Here is a 13,560-nt window from a genome sequence, read left to right on the forward strand (position 1 = left end):
GTCCAGATTTTGAAAAAAAATGACATTTTAGAATTGGCTCTTAAAATTACAAACATTTTTCCATTTTGACTAGTTTTAAGAATCGGAATGAAAATTACAGAGCCGTCTATCACGACTGAGGACGCATGTAAGAATCTCAGGAAGTCATACCTAAAAACAAGCAGGAATTGGGCCATCTTGGACAACTTTGACAAAGCATGATTGTAAGGTAATATGATTATTTCTTTAGTTCCGGTAGTTAGACCGGATGTGACGAGTAGCGCTTTTATTGTGAAGCCGGACGCATGTGACTGGTATGAGACACGGTGTCTTGACATGTTTTGATGAAAATTACTCCTGCCTTCCTGTCTACCATATTTTTTCTGCTGAGCTTTTAGACTTAGACTTTCTTTTTATCATCCTTTAAATTTGAACTTTGCAGTACAGATAAGAAATACATTTTGTTGCATTAGCTCATGGTAGTGCAGGATAAAAAAAGCAACAAGGTGCAGATATAAATAAATAGGTTAATGTACAGATAAAGATATTGCACTTTTGCATATGCATCCACATTTATGGATGTATGTTATATTGTCTTTATATTCCAGCGAGTTAATCCATGTTTGGGGGGAATTGAGGGGATTATTTTAATGCGTTCAAGAGTTTTATGGCCTGATGGAAGAAGCTGTTAGAGAACCTGGAGGTTCTGCTACGGAGGCTGCGGAACCTTTTTCTAGAGTACAGCAGTGAAAACAGTCCTTGATGGGGGTGGGCGGAGCCTCTGCAGATTTTCTGAGCCCTGGTCAGGCAACGGCTTTTTGCGATCTCCTGAATAGGAGGAAGAGGAGTCCTAATGATCTTTTCCGCCGCCCTCACCACTTTCTGGAGAGACTTCCAGTCTGAGGCACTGCAGGCTCCAGTCCAGACAGAGATGCTGTTGGTCAGTAGTCTCTCTATAGTGCCTCTGTGGAACGAGGTGAGGGAGCTGTGCTCTTTTCATCCAACGCATAAAGTGCATGCGCTGCTGAGCTCTTTTTACAAGAGCTCGAGTGGGTAGGGACCAGGTCATATTGCCAGTTGTCATCACCCCCAGGAACTTGGTGCTGCTTACGATATCCACTGCTGTGCCGTTAATGAAGAGTGGAGTGTGGCTGGACTGGTTCTTCCTGAAGTCGACGATGATCTCCTTGGTCTTGTTGACGTTCAGGACCAGGTTGTTGGTTCTGCACCAGTCAACCAGATGTTTCACCTCGTTGTCACGGATGACGCCACTACTGTTGTGTCGTCCGCATACTTCACAATGTGGTTAGTAGTGTACCTGGCTCAGCAGTCATGGGTCGTCAACGTGAACAGCAGGGGACTCAGGACGCAGCTCTGGGGGGAGCCGGTGCTCCGGGAGGTGGCACTGGAGGTGTTGTCGCCCACTCTCATAGACTGGGGTCTGTCTGTGAGGAAGTCAAGCAGCCAGTTGCATAGGGGGGCACTTAATCCGAGGGGTTCCAGTTTGCTCACCCAGACTACGGGATGATGGTATTGAACGCCGAACTGAAGTCTAGAAACAACATCCTTGTTCTTTCCTTCTAAATGTTCTAAGCTCAGGTGAAGTGCAGAGGAGATAGCGTCCTCTTTTATTCCATTTGACTAAAGTTAGTGTGGCAATCTACATTTGATGTTTTCTAGGCACTCAACTGTAATCCAAACACTAAAGTGAAGCTCCTTCAGACTCAAAGATATAATAGACTTGTCTTGTCGGTAGAACGGCTCTGGATCTGGTATTTCCATAACGTCCCATTTCTTTGTGCATTCCTGTTCGCTATTTTCCAGCTCATGTCTCAACAATAACTGTTAGAATAATTCTATCTCAATTATCACAAAAACTTTGTATTATATTGAGTTCCCAGCGAGAAGACCAAAAGCTGTCTTTGGAACCTACCGAGAGTAAGGCTGGTAAAAATCTACTGTATAGGGGGTAAGCAAGTAGAAGGTGTTGTCCTGTTCCTGTTGTCTTCCATGTATTAGAATCAAAAGAAGATATTGTTTTTACCCAAGGACTATGAAAGCGAAGAGGAAGCCGGACCAGAATCCCCTCCAGGCGACCTCCTTTTTCAACTGTTTTACGAACGTCTCTTTGAACTCTTTTACGAACCTTTTCTTTGAACTCTTTTACGACCTCGTCTTTAGAAACAGCTGTGGTCATGTGGTCAGAGAAAGTCAAATAAAGGAGGACTTTTACAATCTTTCGCCAGAGCGTGGTGGAAGACTGTACAGAGACTGCAGTCGCCACGTCTCTCCTCAATTGAGTCCAAATTGGATTCTATCTGTTAATTTCCTTGCATCTTGTCTTGTTTAATACAAACCCCATTTCCATATGAATTGGGAAATTGTGTTAGATGTAAATATAAACGGAATACAGTAATTTGCAAATATTTTTCAACCCATATTCAGTTGAATATGCTTCAAAGATAAAATATTTGATGTTAAAACTTATAAAAATTTTTTTTGTGTGCAAATAATCATTAACTTTAGAATTTGATGCCAGCAAAGAAGTTGGGAAAGGTGGCAATAAATACTGATAAAGTTGAGGAATGCTCATCAAACACTTATTTGGAACATCCCACAGGTGTCCAGGCTAATTGGGAACAGGTGGGTGCCATGATTGGGTATTAAAACAACTTCCATGAAATGCTAAGTCATTCACAAACAAGGATGGGGCAAGGGTCACCAATTTGTAAGCAAATTGTCGAACAGTTTTAGAACAACATTTCTCAACGAGCTATTGCAAGGAATTTAGGGATTTTACCATCTATGGTCCGTAAAATCATCAAAAGGTTCAGAGAATCTGGAGAAATTACTGCACGTAAGCGATAATATTACGGACCTTTGATCCCTCAGGCGGTACTGCATCAAAAACCGACATCAGTGTGTAAAAGATATCACCACGTGGGCTCAGGAACACTTCATAAAACCACTGTCAGTAACTATAGTTGGTCGCTACATCTGTAAGTGCAAGTTAAAGCTCTACTATGCAAAGCAAAAGCCATTTATCAACAACATCCAGAAACGCAGCCGGCTTCTCTGGGCCCGAGCTCATCTAAGATGGACTGATGCAAAGTGGAAAAGTGTTCTGTGGTCTGACGAGTCCACATTTCAAATTATATTTGGAAACTGTGGACGTGGTGTCCTCCGGAACAAAGAGGAAAATAACCATCCGGATTGTTATAGGCGCAAAGTTCAAAAGCCAGTATCTGTAATGGTATGGGGGTGTATTGGTGCCCAAGGCATGGGTTACTTACACATCTGTGAAGGCACCATTAATGCTGAATGGTCCATCCAGGTTTTGGAGCAACATATGTTGTCATCCGTTGTTTTGCTTATTTCAGCAAAACAATGCCAAGCCACGTGTTACAACAGCGTGGCTTCGTAGTAAAAGAGTGCGGGTACTTTCCTGGCCCGCCTGCAGTTCAGACAGGTCTCCCATCGAAATTGTGTGGCGCACTCTGAAGCATAAAATACGACTACAAGACAACTTAAGCTGTACATTAAGCAAGAATGGTAAATAATTCCATTTTCAAAGCTTCAACAAATAGTTTCCTCAGTTCCCAAATGTTTATTGAGTGTTGTTAAAGGAAAATGTGATGTAACACAGTGTTGAACATGCCCTTTCCCAACTACTTTCGCACGTGTTGCAGCCATAAAATTCTAAGTTGATTATTATTTGCAAAAAAAAATGAAGTTCATGAGTTTGAATATCAAATATATTGTCTTTGTAGCGCATTCAATTGAATATGGGTTGAAAAGGATTTGCAAATCATTGCATTCCATTTATATTTACATTTGTGATTTAGGGCTATATAAATAAACATTGATTGATTGATTGATCTAACACAATTTCCCAACTCATATAGAAATGGGGTTTGTAGATGTCATCAGTGTTTGAACCTGAAAAATAACGGAACACCATTACGTTCCCCCACGCCGCGGAATGGACCGAGGGTCAAAAAAGGAGCCAGGGCGCATGCGCGGTAATCACACGTCAAAAACGTTTGCGGCGAAAAAATATATAGTTAGCGTTATTAACCCCCCCAAGTACATGCTGAAATGTGACTCCTACTTTGCATGAGACACACAAAGATCAAGTGATTAGGTTCTCGTTCTCTTCACAATCTCCAGCGGACAAGCGTTCCCGGTCCAACTAAATGTCGGACACGTAAAAATAGCCAGATTCCAATCAGTCATGAGTAAATGTTTCCAAGACAGGACACATCTGAGGCGAATATGGAGAAAAGTGAAAGCAGCAATCTTGCTTGCGATCTTTCAGCGGGACAGATTGAGTGTTCTGTCTGGTTCTCATGTGCCCTGTGAAAACATTATCTTATATGTTACCCCTTAAAGATGTTGGGCCAATGTAAACATTCGACTGCAACAAATGGGACATGCTATTCATCAGGGGTGTCCAAACTTTAAAGATTCTGTCCGGGGGGTCGAGAGCCGACTGCATGCTATGTAACACACACACATATATATATATATATATATATATATATATATATATATGTATATGTACATATATATATATATATATATATATATATATATATATATATATATATATATATATATATATATATATATGTACATATATATATATATATATATATATATATTAGGGCTGGGCAACGATTAAAAATTTTAATCGAAGTTAATCACACTATTTCTCTGATTAATCGCGATTAACTGCATTGTATACGCAAAGCCCAATAATGAATTCAAAAGTAGTGTGTCGTGCACCTTTATTGGAATATTCCCCCACATGAACAAAAGCGCCAAAACATTTGTTGTGCAAACACAATTTAAATCAGTCCTCGTTAAACAGTAGCAGTTAAATAGCATATTTTATGAAAATCAACTCAAAAAATGTAAATACAAACATTTAAGCTTATTGCCACTGCCAGGGTATTTAAGTTATCCTGTTTGTTATGGAAAATAAATATAATCTACATACAAATCTCTGAGCCACAATCATAACATCTGAACAGGCAATTTCTGAGGTAACAGCAGAATTTTTTTTTTTTTATCAGGGGTCTTATGTTTAAAAAAACTATATTATAGGTAGTGGGCTGTTTTAGGGAATTTGTGATAAAATTATCCGTAGTAGGAATATTAATAATTTTGTGTTATTGTGCGTAGTGCACTTAAAATAATTATGACCATATCTAGGAATTGATATGATGGGAATTTAAAAGAACTACCCTACCCAGCATGCAACAGGAGTGACGAGCAGGCGCGGTAGCCCGGTATAGGTTGTGTCGCCATGACGGCATCTTGTATGTTGTGATATGCACGCTCTGAAAGCAAACGTTAAGAACTCAGCCAACACTCCCCGTCTGCATTATTGATAAATAGACAGACAACACATATACTCCGCTGCTTCACAGACCGCTGGATGTAGCCGGCAAAGTATTCCCATGCTAGCTAGCCGGTCTAGCAAGCACGCATCATTCAGTCCAAAACGGCCCGATCTATCCACATCCAGAAATGTTTGGCGGTCGTAAGTGATCCCGGAGTGACCACGCTGTAAGCCAGCCATGAAATTTGCAGAATTGTCCGGTGTTTTTGCCAAATGTTGCATCTTTACCAAGAGCCCCTCGACGCCGGGCGACGCCATCTTGTTAAGAAAAGGCGTTAACAAAATAAAAGCATGTAAACAACATACGCAAATGTGCGATAAAATAATTTGCGGCGTTAATAGATTGATGAGTTAACTCATAATTAACGCATTAATTTGCCCACCCCTAATATATATACATACATATATATATATCTATATATATACATATATACATATGTATATACATATCTATATATATATATATATATATATATATATATATATATATATCTATATATATATATATCTATATATATATATAGATATATATATACACATATATATGTATATATATATATATAGATATATATATACACATATATATGTACATATATATATACTGTATATATATTAAAATAATTAAAAATCTCCTGATGTTAGAGGGAACCCTTCATGAAACAGTTCTGTAGAGATGAAGTAGTCTTGTAATGTCCCCCCCCCACACACACACACATACATATATATATATTGCGCTCTACCATGGTATCGAGCACCTTTCTCTGGATAATCCAATCAAGACATATATATATATATATATATATATATATATATATATATATATATATATATATATATATATATATATATTTATATATATATATATATATGTGTGTGTATATATATATATATATATATATATGTGTGTGTGTGTATATATATATATGTATATATATATGTTTATGTATATATATATGTGTGTGTATATATATATATATATATATATATATACATATATAGCTCGGTATAGCTCGGTTGGTAAAGCGGCCGGGTCAGCAACTTGAGGGTTGCAGGTTCAATCCCTGCTTCCGCCATCCTAGTCAATGCCGTTGTGTCCTTGGGCAAGACACTTTACCCCCTGCTCCCAGTGCCACCCACACTGGTTTAATTGTAACTTAGATATTGGGTTTCACTGTGTAAACCGCTTTGAGCCACTTGAGGAAAAAGCTCTATATAAACATAATTCACTTCACTTCACTAAATATATTAGGGTTTGTCCCTAGAGATGTCAGATGATGGCGTTTTTTGCCGATATCTGATATTCCGATATTGTCCGACTCTTAATCACCAATTCCGATATCAACCGATACTGATTTATACAGTCATGGAATTAACACACATCATTGTGCCTAATTTTGTTGTAATGCCCCACTGGATGCATTAAAAAATGAAACAAGGTTTTCCAAAATAAATAACCTCAAGTTAAGGAAAAAAATGCCAACATAGCACTACCATATTTATTAGGTCACTAAGTGCATTGTTTTTTTTAACATGTCTCAAAACAGCAGCTTGGAATTTGGGACATGCTCTCACTGAGTGAGCATGAGGAGGTTGAGGTGGACGGGGTTGTGGGGGTGGGGGGGGTGTATATTGTAGCATCCCGGATGAGTTAGTGCCGCAAGGGGTTCTGGGTATTTGTTCTGTTGTGTTTATGTTGTGTTACAGTGTGGATATTCTCACGGAATGTGTTTGACATTCTTGTTTGGTGTGGGTTCACAGCGTGGTGCATATTAGTCACAGCGTTAAAGTTGTTTGTATGGCCACCCTCTGACTGTGTGAGGCTTCGGACAGGTGTCTTTTATACAGATAACGAGTTCAAACAATTGCCATTAATACAGGTAACGAGTAAAGGACAGAAGTTACAGGTCTGTGGGAGCCAGAGATCTTCCTTGTTTGAAGTGACCAAATACTTATTCTCTACCATAATTTACAAATAAATTATTTAAAATTCCTACAATGTGAATTCCTGAATTTTTTTTCACATTCTGTCTCTCACAGTTGAAGTGTACCTATGAAGAAAATTACAGACCTCCGTCATCATTTTAAGTGGGAGAACTTGCATAATCGATGGCTGACTAAATACTTTTTTGCCACACTGTATATATATATATGTATATATATATATAAACAAATAAAAGAAACACTTGAATTTCAGTGTTCATTTATTTACACATATACACACATAACACTCATCTACTCATTGTTGAGTTTAGGGTTGAATTGTCCATCCTTGTTCTATTTTCTGTCACTATTTTTCTAAACATATGCATGTAGAGTAGATGGCAGTATTGTCCTGTTTAAGAGTGTCACAACATTGCTGTTTACTGCAGATTAACTGCTTTACAGTTGACGAAAACGTGACTGCTGTGTTTGTGTGTTGTTTCCGCGCTGGGAGGACGTTAAGGAAAGTGCCTAACAATAAACACACATAAGAAACCAAGAACTCACCCTCGATCATGCTACAGGAGGGGTCACCAACCTTTTTGAAACCAAGAGCTACTTCTTGGGTACTGATTAATGCGAAGGGCTACCAGTTTGATACACACTTAAATAAATTGCCAGAAATAGCCAATTTGCTCGTTGTACCTTTAATAAATAAATTTATATATATAAAAAAAAATGGGCATTTCTGTCCGTCATTCCGTCATACATTTTTTTTTCCTTTTAAGGAAGGTTTTTTGCAGGGAATAAATGATTAAAAAAACACTTAATTGAACGGTTTAAAAGAGGAGAAAACACGAAAAAAAATGAAAATTGAATTTTGAAACACAGTTTATCTTCAATTTCGACTCTTTAAAATTCAAAATTCAACCGAAAAAAAATGAAGAGAAAAACTAGCTAATTCGAATTTTTTTTTTTTAATTTAAAAAGAATTTGTGGAACATCATTAGTAATTTTTCCTGATTAAATTTAAATTTAGAATTTTGATGAAATGTTTTAAATAGGTTAAAATCCATCTGCACTTTGTTAAAATATATAACACATTGGAACAAGCTATATTTGTAACAAAGACAAATCATTATTTCTTTTAGATTTTCCAGAACAGAAAGACTTTGAAATAAGATTTAAATTTGATTCTACAGATTTTTTAGATTTGCCAGAATATATATATTTTTAATTTGAATCATAACAAGTTTGAAGAAATATTTCACAAATATTCTTCGTCGAAAAAACAGAAGCTAAAATGAAGAATTATATTAAAATGTATTTGTTATTTTTTACAATAAAAAATAAAAAAAAATACTTGAACATTGATTGAAATTGTCAGGAGAGAAGAGGAAAGAATTTAAAAGGTAACAAGGTATATGTGTTTAAAAATTCTAAGATCATTTTTAAGGTTGTATTTTTTCTCTAAAATTGTCTTTCTAAAATGTATAAGAAGCAAAGTAGAAAAAAAGAAATGAATTTATTCAAACAAGTGAAGACCAAGTCTTTGAAATATTTTCTTGGATTTTCAAATTCTATTTGAGTTTTCTCTCTCTTAGAATTTAAAATGTCAAACAAAGTGAGACCAGCTTGCTAGTAAATAAATACAATTTAAAAAAATAGAGGCAGCTTACTGGTAAGTGCTGCTATTTTAGCTATTTTTAGAACAGGCCAGCGGGTTACTCCTCTGGTCCTTACGGGCTACCTGGTGCCCGCGGGCACGGCGTTGGTGACCCCTGTTCTACAGTTATAACGTCATTAGGCAGACACGCTGCTTATATTGTGGGAAAACGGACGTGAAAACAGGCTGTCCTCACTCAGGTCCGAGGACAGCCGAAATTCAGGCGGAGCTGGAGGCCCCGCCCCCTCCAGCTCCGCCTGAATTTCGGAAGAAAATTTGTCCCGGGAGGTTTTCGGGAGAGGCGCTGAATTTCGGGAGTGTCCCGGAAAATCCGGGAGGGTTGGCAAGTATGCCTCTGCTATTCATTATCTCATCCAGAACTTTGGCTTTGTGGGGTCATTACTGTGAAGTGTAACCCCACATATTTCTGTCATTCACATCTGACCTTTGACATTTTTGACACGCACATTCGCCCGCTCTGTCGCTCGTATAAACAACCACACTTTTGTTGCCTCTTGTGGGATACTCGATGGAATCCAGATGTCCCCTCATTTTCCCTCATACTGTAAATTAATCATAAATCTGTTTTGGTTGGACGCCGGTGTGCGTGTTAGCATTTCAGTTGCATATCACGCTTTTCTTCCTGCCACGCAGGATGGATGAAAACTACAACATCGTCCCCCACGGAGTGAACTTCCAAGACGCCATCTTCCCAGACACGGCGGACAACCATCGGGCGTTCGCCAGCCTGTTCCAGTTTGCCAACTGCACGCCCGGGACTCAGGTCCACAGCTTCACCCCGGAGTGGGAGGCTCAGGAAGACAGCAGGGTATGTTTCGTTTTGTGTGAGTTGGAGAAGGCGGGGAATAGCGTGCAGTGAGTCGCACTCGTCTGGGTGTTGTTTGGACACGGAAGGAGTCGCTGTTGCAGCCTTTTGTTTCCGTGGTGAAACCCGCATGTTTGATACGGTCCAAGATGTTCTGAGGTTTGGCCAGACAGAGACCCCACATGGGAAAACCTGCTTTAATTACACACCAAAAACTTTTTTGAATATGTGTATATATATATATATATATATATATATATATAAAATTTGGACACAGCTTCTCATTTGATGTGTTTTCTTTTTTTTCATGACTATTTACATTGTAGATTGTCACTGAAGGCATCAAAACTTTGAACTCTGATTACTGCTTTGCACACTCTGGTATTCTCTCGATGAGCTTCAAGAGGTACTTACCCGAAATGGTTTTCACTTCACATTTGTCATAGTTTTGATGGCTTCAGTGACAATCTACAATGTAAATTGTCATGAAAACAAAGAAAAACGTATTGAAATGAGAAGGTGTGTCCAAACTTTTGGCCGGTACATACATACATACATACATACATATATATATATATATATATATATATATATATATATATATATATATATATATATATATATATATATATATATATATATATATATATATATATATATATATGTATATGTATGTATACACACACACACTCACTAACACACCATATACTTTATCACTTTATCACTTTCTTCCTGATGTAGTGCCACTTATTTCTTATTTGTTCCTGTGTGCGCTACTCTGACTCATCGACACTCTTTCGTTCACTAGCTACACGAGAAAAAAGCATCTCCCACTGACTCCTACTCAATCAATGTCAATTAATGTTTATTTATATAGCCCTAAATCACAAACGTCTCAATCTGATTGGGCGTGCAGATCTCAGGCACATGGCTAATTTCAATATGATATGCGTATTTTTAAGGGGGCGTGGCCTGTGTGCGCGGAAGCAAACATCTGCGATCAATTTCATGTTGATTGGGACGCAACGAATAAATTTGCTTGCGCACACTTCAGTTCACCAGAATTGTTGTCTTGCGTATATAGTTTTCTGGATTTTAGTCGGAAATGCACGCAAGTCTTACTACATGAGGCCCCAGGCCTTTGGTTTTGTTCTATAGCTGTGGACTGTTTTAAGAGCAGCATGTGGAAACCCTTAACTAGGATGACATCATGTAAACATATGCTCAATGGTTTTTATTTAACTTAAAAGTGACTGAAGTACCAGCACATGCATTAATATACTGATTCATAGAGGACTAAAGTGAGTATAAAATGTACAGCAAGAGTTTATACGACACTTCCTAGCGCTGGAAATGCAGTAACGGGCCAAAGTCTTTGGTCACCGCTAATTTCATTGTTTTGATGGATTTTTACCCCAACAGTCATTTACAATCCATCAGTCAAACTTTATTTATATCGCACTTGCAACACAAAGGGTTTGATTTATTGAAACATGTGCAAATTTGATAGCACTGCTAAACTCGTGAGCAGAATTAAAAACGCCATTTAGCGCGTCTGTGTTTCTGAATTAGCAAAATGTATGCTGATCATCAGAACGCCTACAATACCAGGAGAAAATATATATATATATACACAGGTATTTGTGGCGCAGTGGGGAGAGTGGGCGTGCGCAACCCGAGCGTCGCTGGTTCAATTCCCACCTAGTACCAACCTCGTCACGTCCGTTGTGTCCTGAGCAAGACACTTCACCCTTGCTCTTGATGGGTGCTGGTTAGCGCCTTGCATGGCAGCTCCCTCCATCAGTGTGTGAATGTGTGTGTGAATGGGTAAATGTGGAAGTAGTGTCAAAGCGCTTTGAGTACCTTGAAGGTAGAAAAGCGCTATACAAGTACAACCCATTTATCATTTTTCATTTATTTTGCACATTGCGAGTTCAAACCCCGGCCGAGTCATACCAAAGACTATAAAGATGGGACTCATTACCTCCCTGCTTGGCACTCAGCATCAAGGGTTGGAATTGGGGGTTAGATTAGCCAAAATGATTCCTGGGCACGGCCACCGCTGCTGCTCACCTCACCTCCCATATATATATATATATATATATATATATATATATATATATATATATATATATATATATATATATATATATATATATATATATATATATATACACACACTTAGAAAAATTCCAGCTTTTTGTTGCTGACTTCCATTAAATAGAGGGACTTTTTTCATGTTTCTTAACATACATACATACATACATACATACATACATACATACATACATACATACATACATATATATATATATATATGTATATATATATATATATATATATATATATTATATATATATATATATATATATATATATATATATATATATATATATATATATATATATGACTCGGCCGGGGTTTGAACTCGCATTGTGCAAAATACCTGTGTATATATATATATATATATACAGGTATTTTGCACGTTCAATGGATGGATAGGATGGATGGATGGATATACAAACCCGGTTTCCATATGAGTTGGGAAATTGTGTAGAAGTAAATATAAACGGACTACAATGATTTGCAAATCCTTTTCAACCCATATTCAATTGAATATGCTAGAAAGACAACATATTTGATGTTCAAACTGATAAACATTTTTTTGTTGTTGCAAATAATCATTTACTTTAGAATTTGATGCCAGCAACACGTGACAAAGAAGTTGGGAAAGGTGGCAATAAATATGATAAAGTTGAGGAATGCTCATCAAACACTTATTTGGAACATCCACCAGGTGTGCAGGCTAATTGGGAACAGGTGGGTGCCATGATTGGTATAAAAACAGAAAGAAAGAAAACGCCATTTATCTACAACATCCAGAAACGCCGCCGGCTTCTTTGGGCCTGAGATCATCTAAGATGGACTGATGCGAAGTGGAAAAGTGTTCTGTGGTCTGACGAGTCCACACTTCAAATTGTTTTTGGAAATATACGGCATCGTGTCATCCGGACCAAAGGGGAAGTGAACCATTCAGACTGTTATCAACGCAAAGTTCAAAAGCCAGCATCTGTGATGGTATAGGGGTGCATTAGTGCCCAAGGCATGGGTAACTTACACATGTGTGAAGACACCATTAATGCTGAAAGGTACATACAGGTTTTGAAACAACATATGCTGCCATCTAAGCGCCGTCTTTTTCATGGACGCCCCTGCTTATTTCAGCAAGACAATGCCAAGCCACATTCAGCACGTGTTACAACAGCACAGCTTAGAAAAAAAAGAGTGCGGGTACTTTCCTGGCCCGCCTGCAGTCCAGACCTGTCTCCCATCGAAAATGTGTGGCGCATTATGAAACGTAAAATACGACAGCGTAGACCCCGGACTGTTGAACGACTGAAGCTCTACATAAAACAAGAATGGGAAAGAATTCCTCTCTTAAAACTTCAACAATTAGATTCCTCAGTTCCCAAACGTTATTGAGTGTTGTTAAAAGAAAAGGTGATGCAACACAGTGGTGAACATGCCCTTTCCCAACTACTTTGGCACGTGTTGCAGCCATGAAATTATAAGTTATTTATTTCTTGCAAAAAAAAAAAAAGTTTATGAGTTTCAACATCAAATATCTTGTCTTTGCAGGGCATTCAATTGAATATGGGTTGAAAAGGATTAGCAAATGGATATATAAATATAAATATATATATATATATATATATATATATATATATATATATATATATAATATATGTCTTGATTGGATTA

General features: G+C 37.7%; 1 protein-coding gene across 1 annotated transcript in view; it reads left to right on the forward strand.

The window, feature by feature from the left end:
- ccdc3b (coiled-coil domain containing 3b) overlaps positions 1-13,560 on the forward strand; it is a 50,600-nt gene that overhangs the window by 9,688 nt on the left and 27,352 nt on the right. Inside the window, exon 2 of the mRNA XM_061922643.1 lies at positions 9,627-9,801. Coding sequence (XP_061778627.1) covers positions 9,627-9,801 — 175 coding nt within the window. The remainder of the gene's footprint in view (positions 1-9,626; positions 9,802-13,560) is intronic.

The sequence above is a fragment of the Nerophis ophidion genome, linkage group LG16 (assembly GCF_033978795.1).
Source record: "Nerophis ophidion isolate RoL-2023_Sa linkage group LG16, RoL_Noph_v1.0, whole genome shotgun sequence".
Classification (NCBI taxonomy): Eukaryota; Metazoa; Chordata; class Actinopteri; order Syngnathiformes; family Syngnathidae; genus Nerophis; species Nerophis ophidion.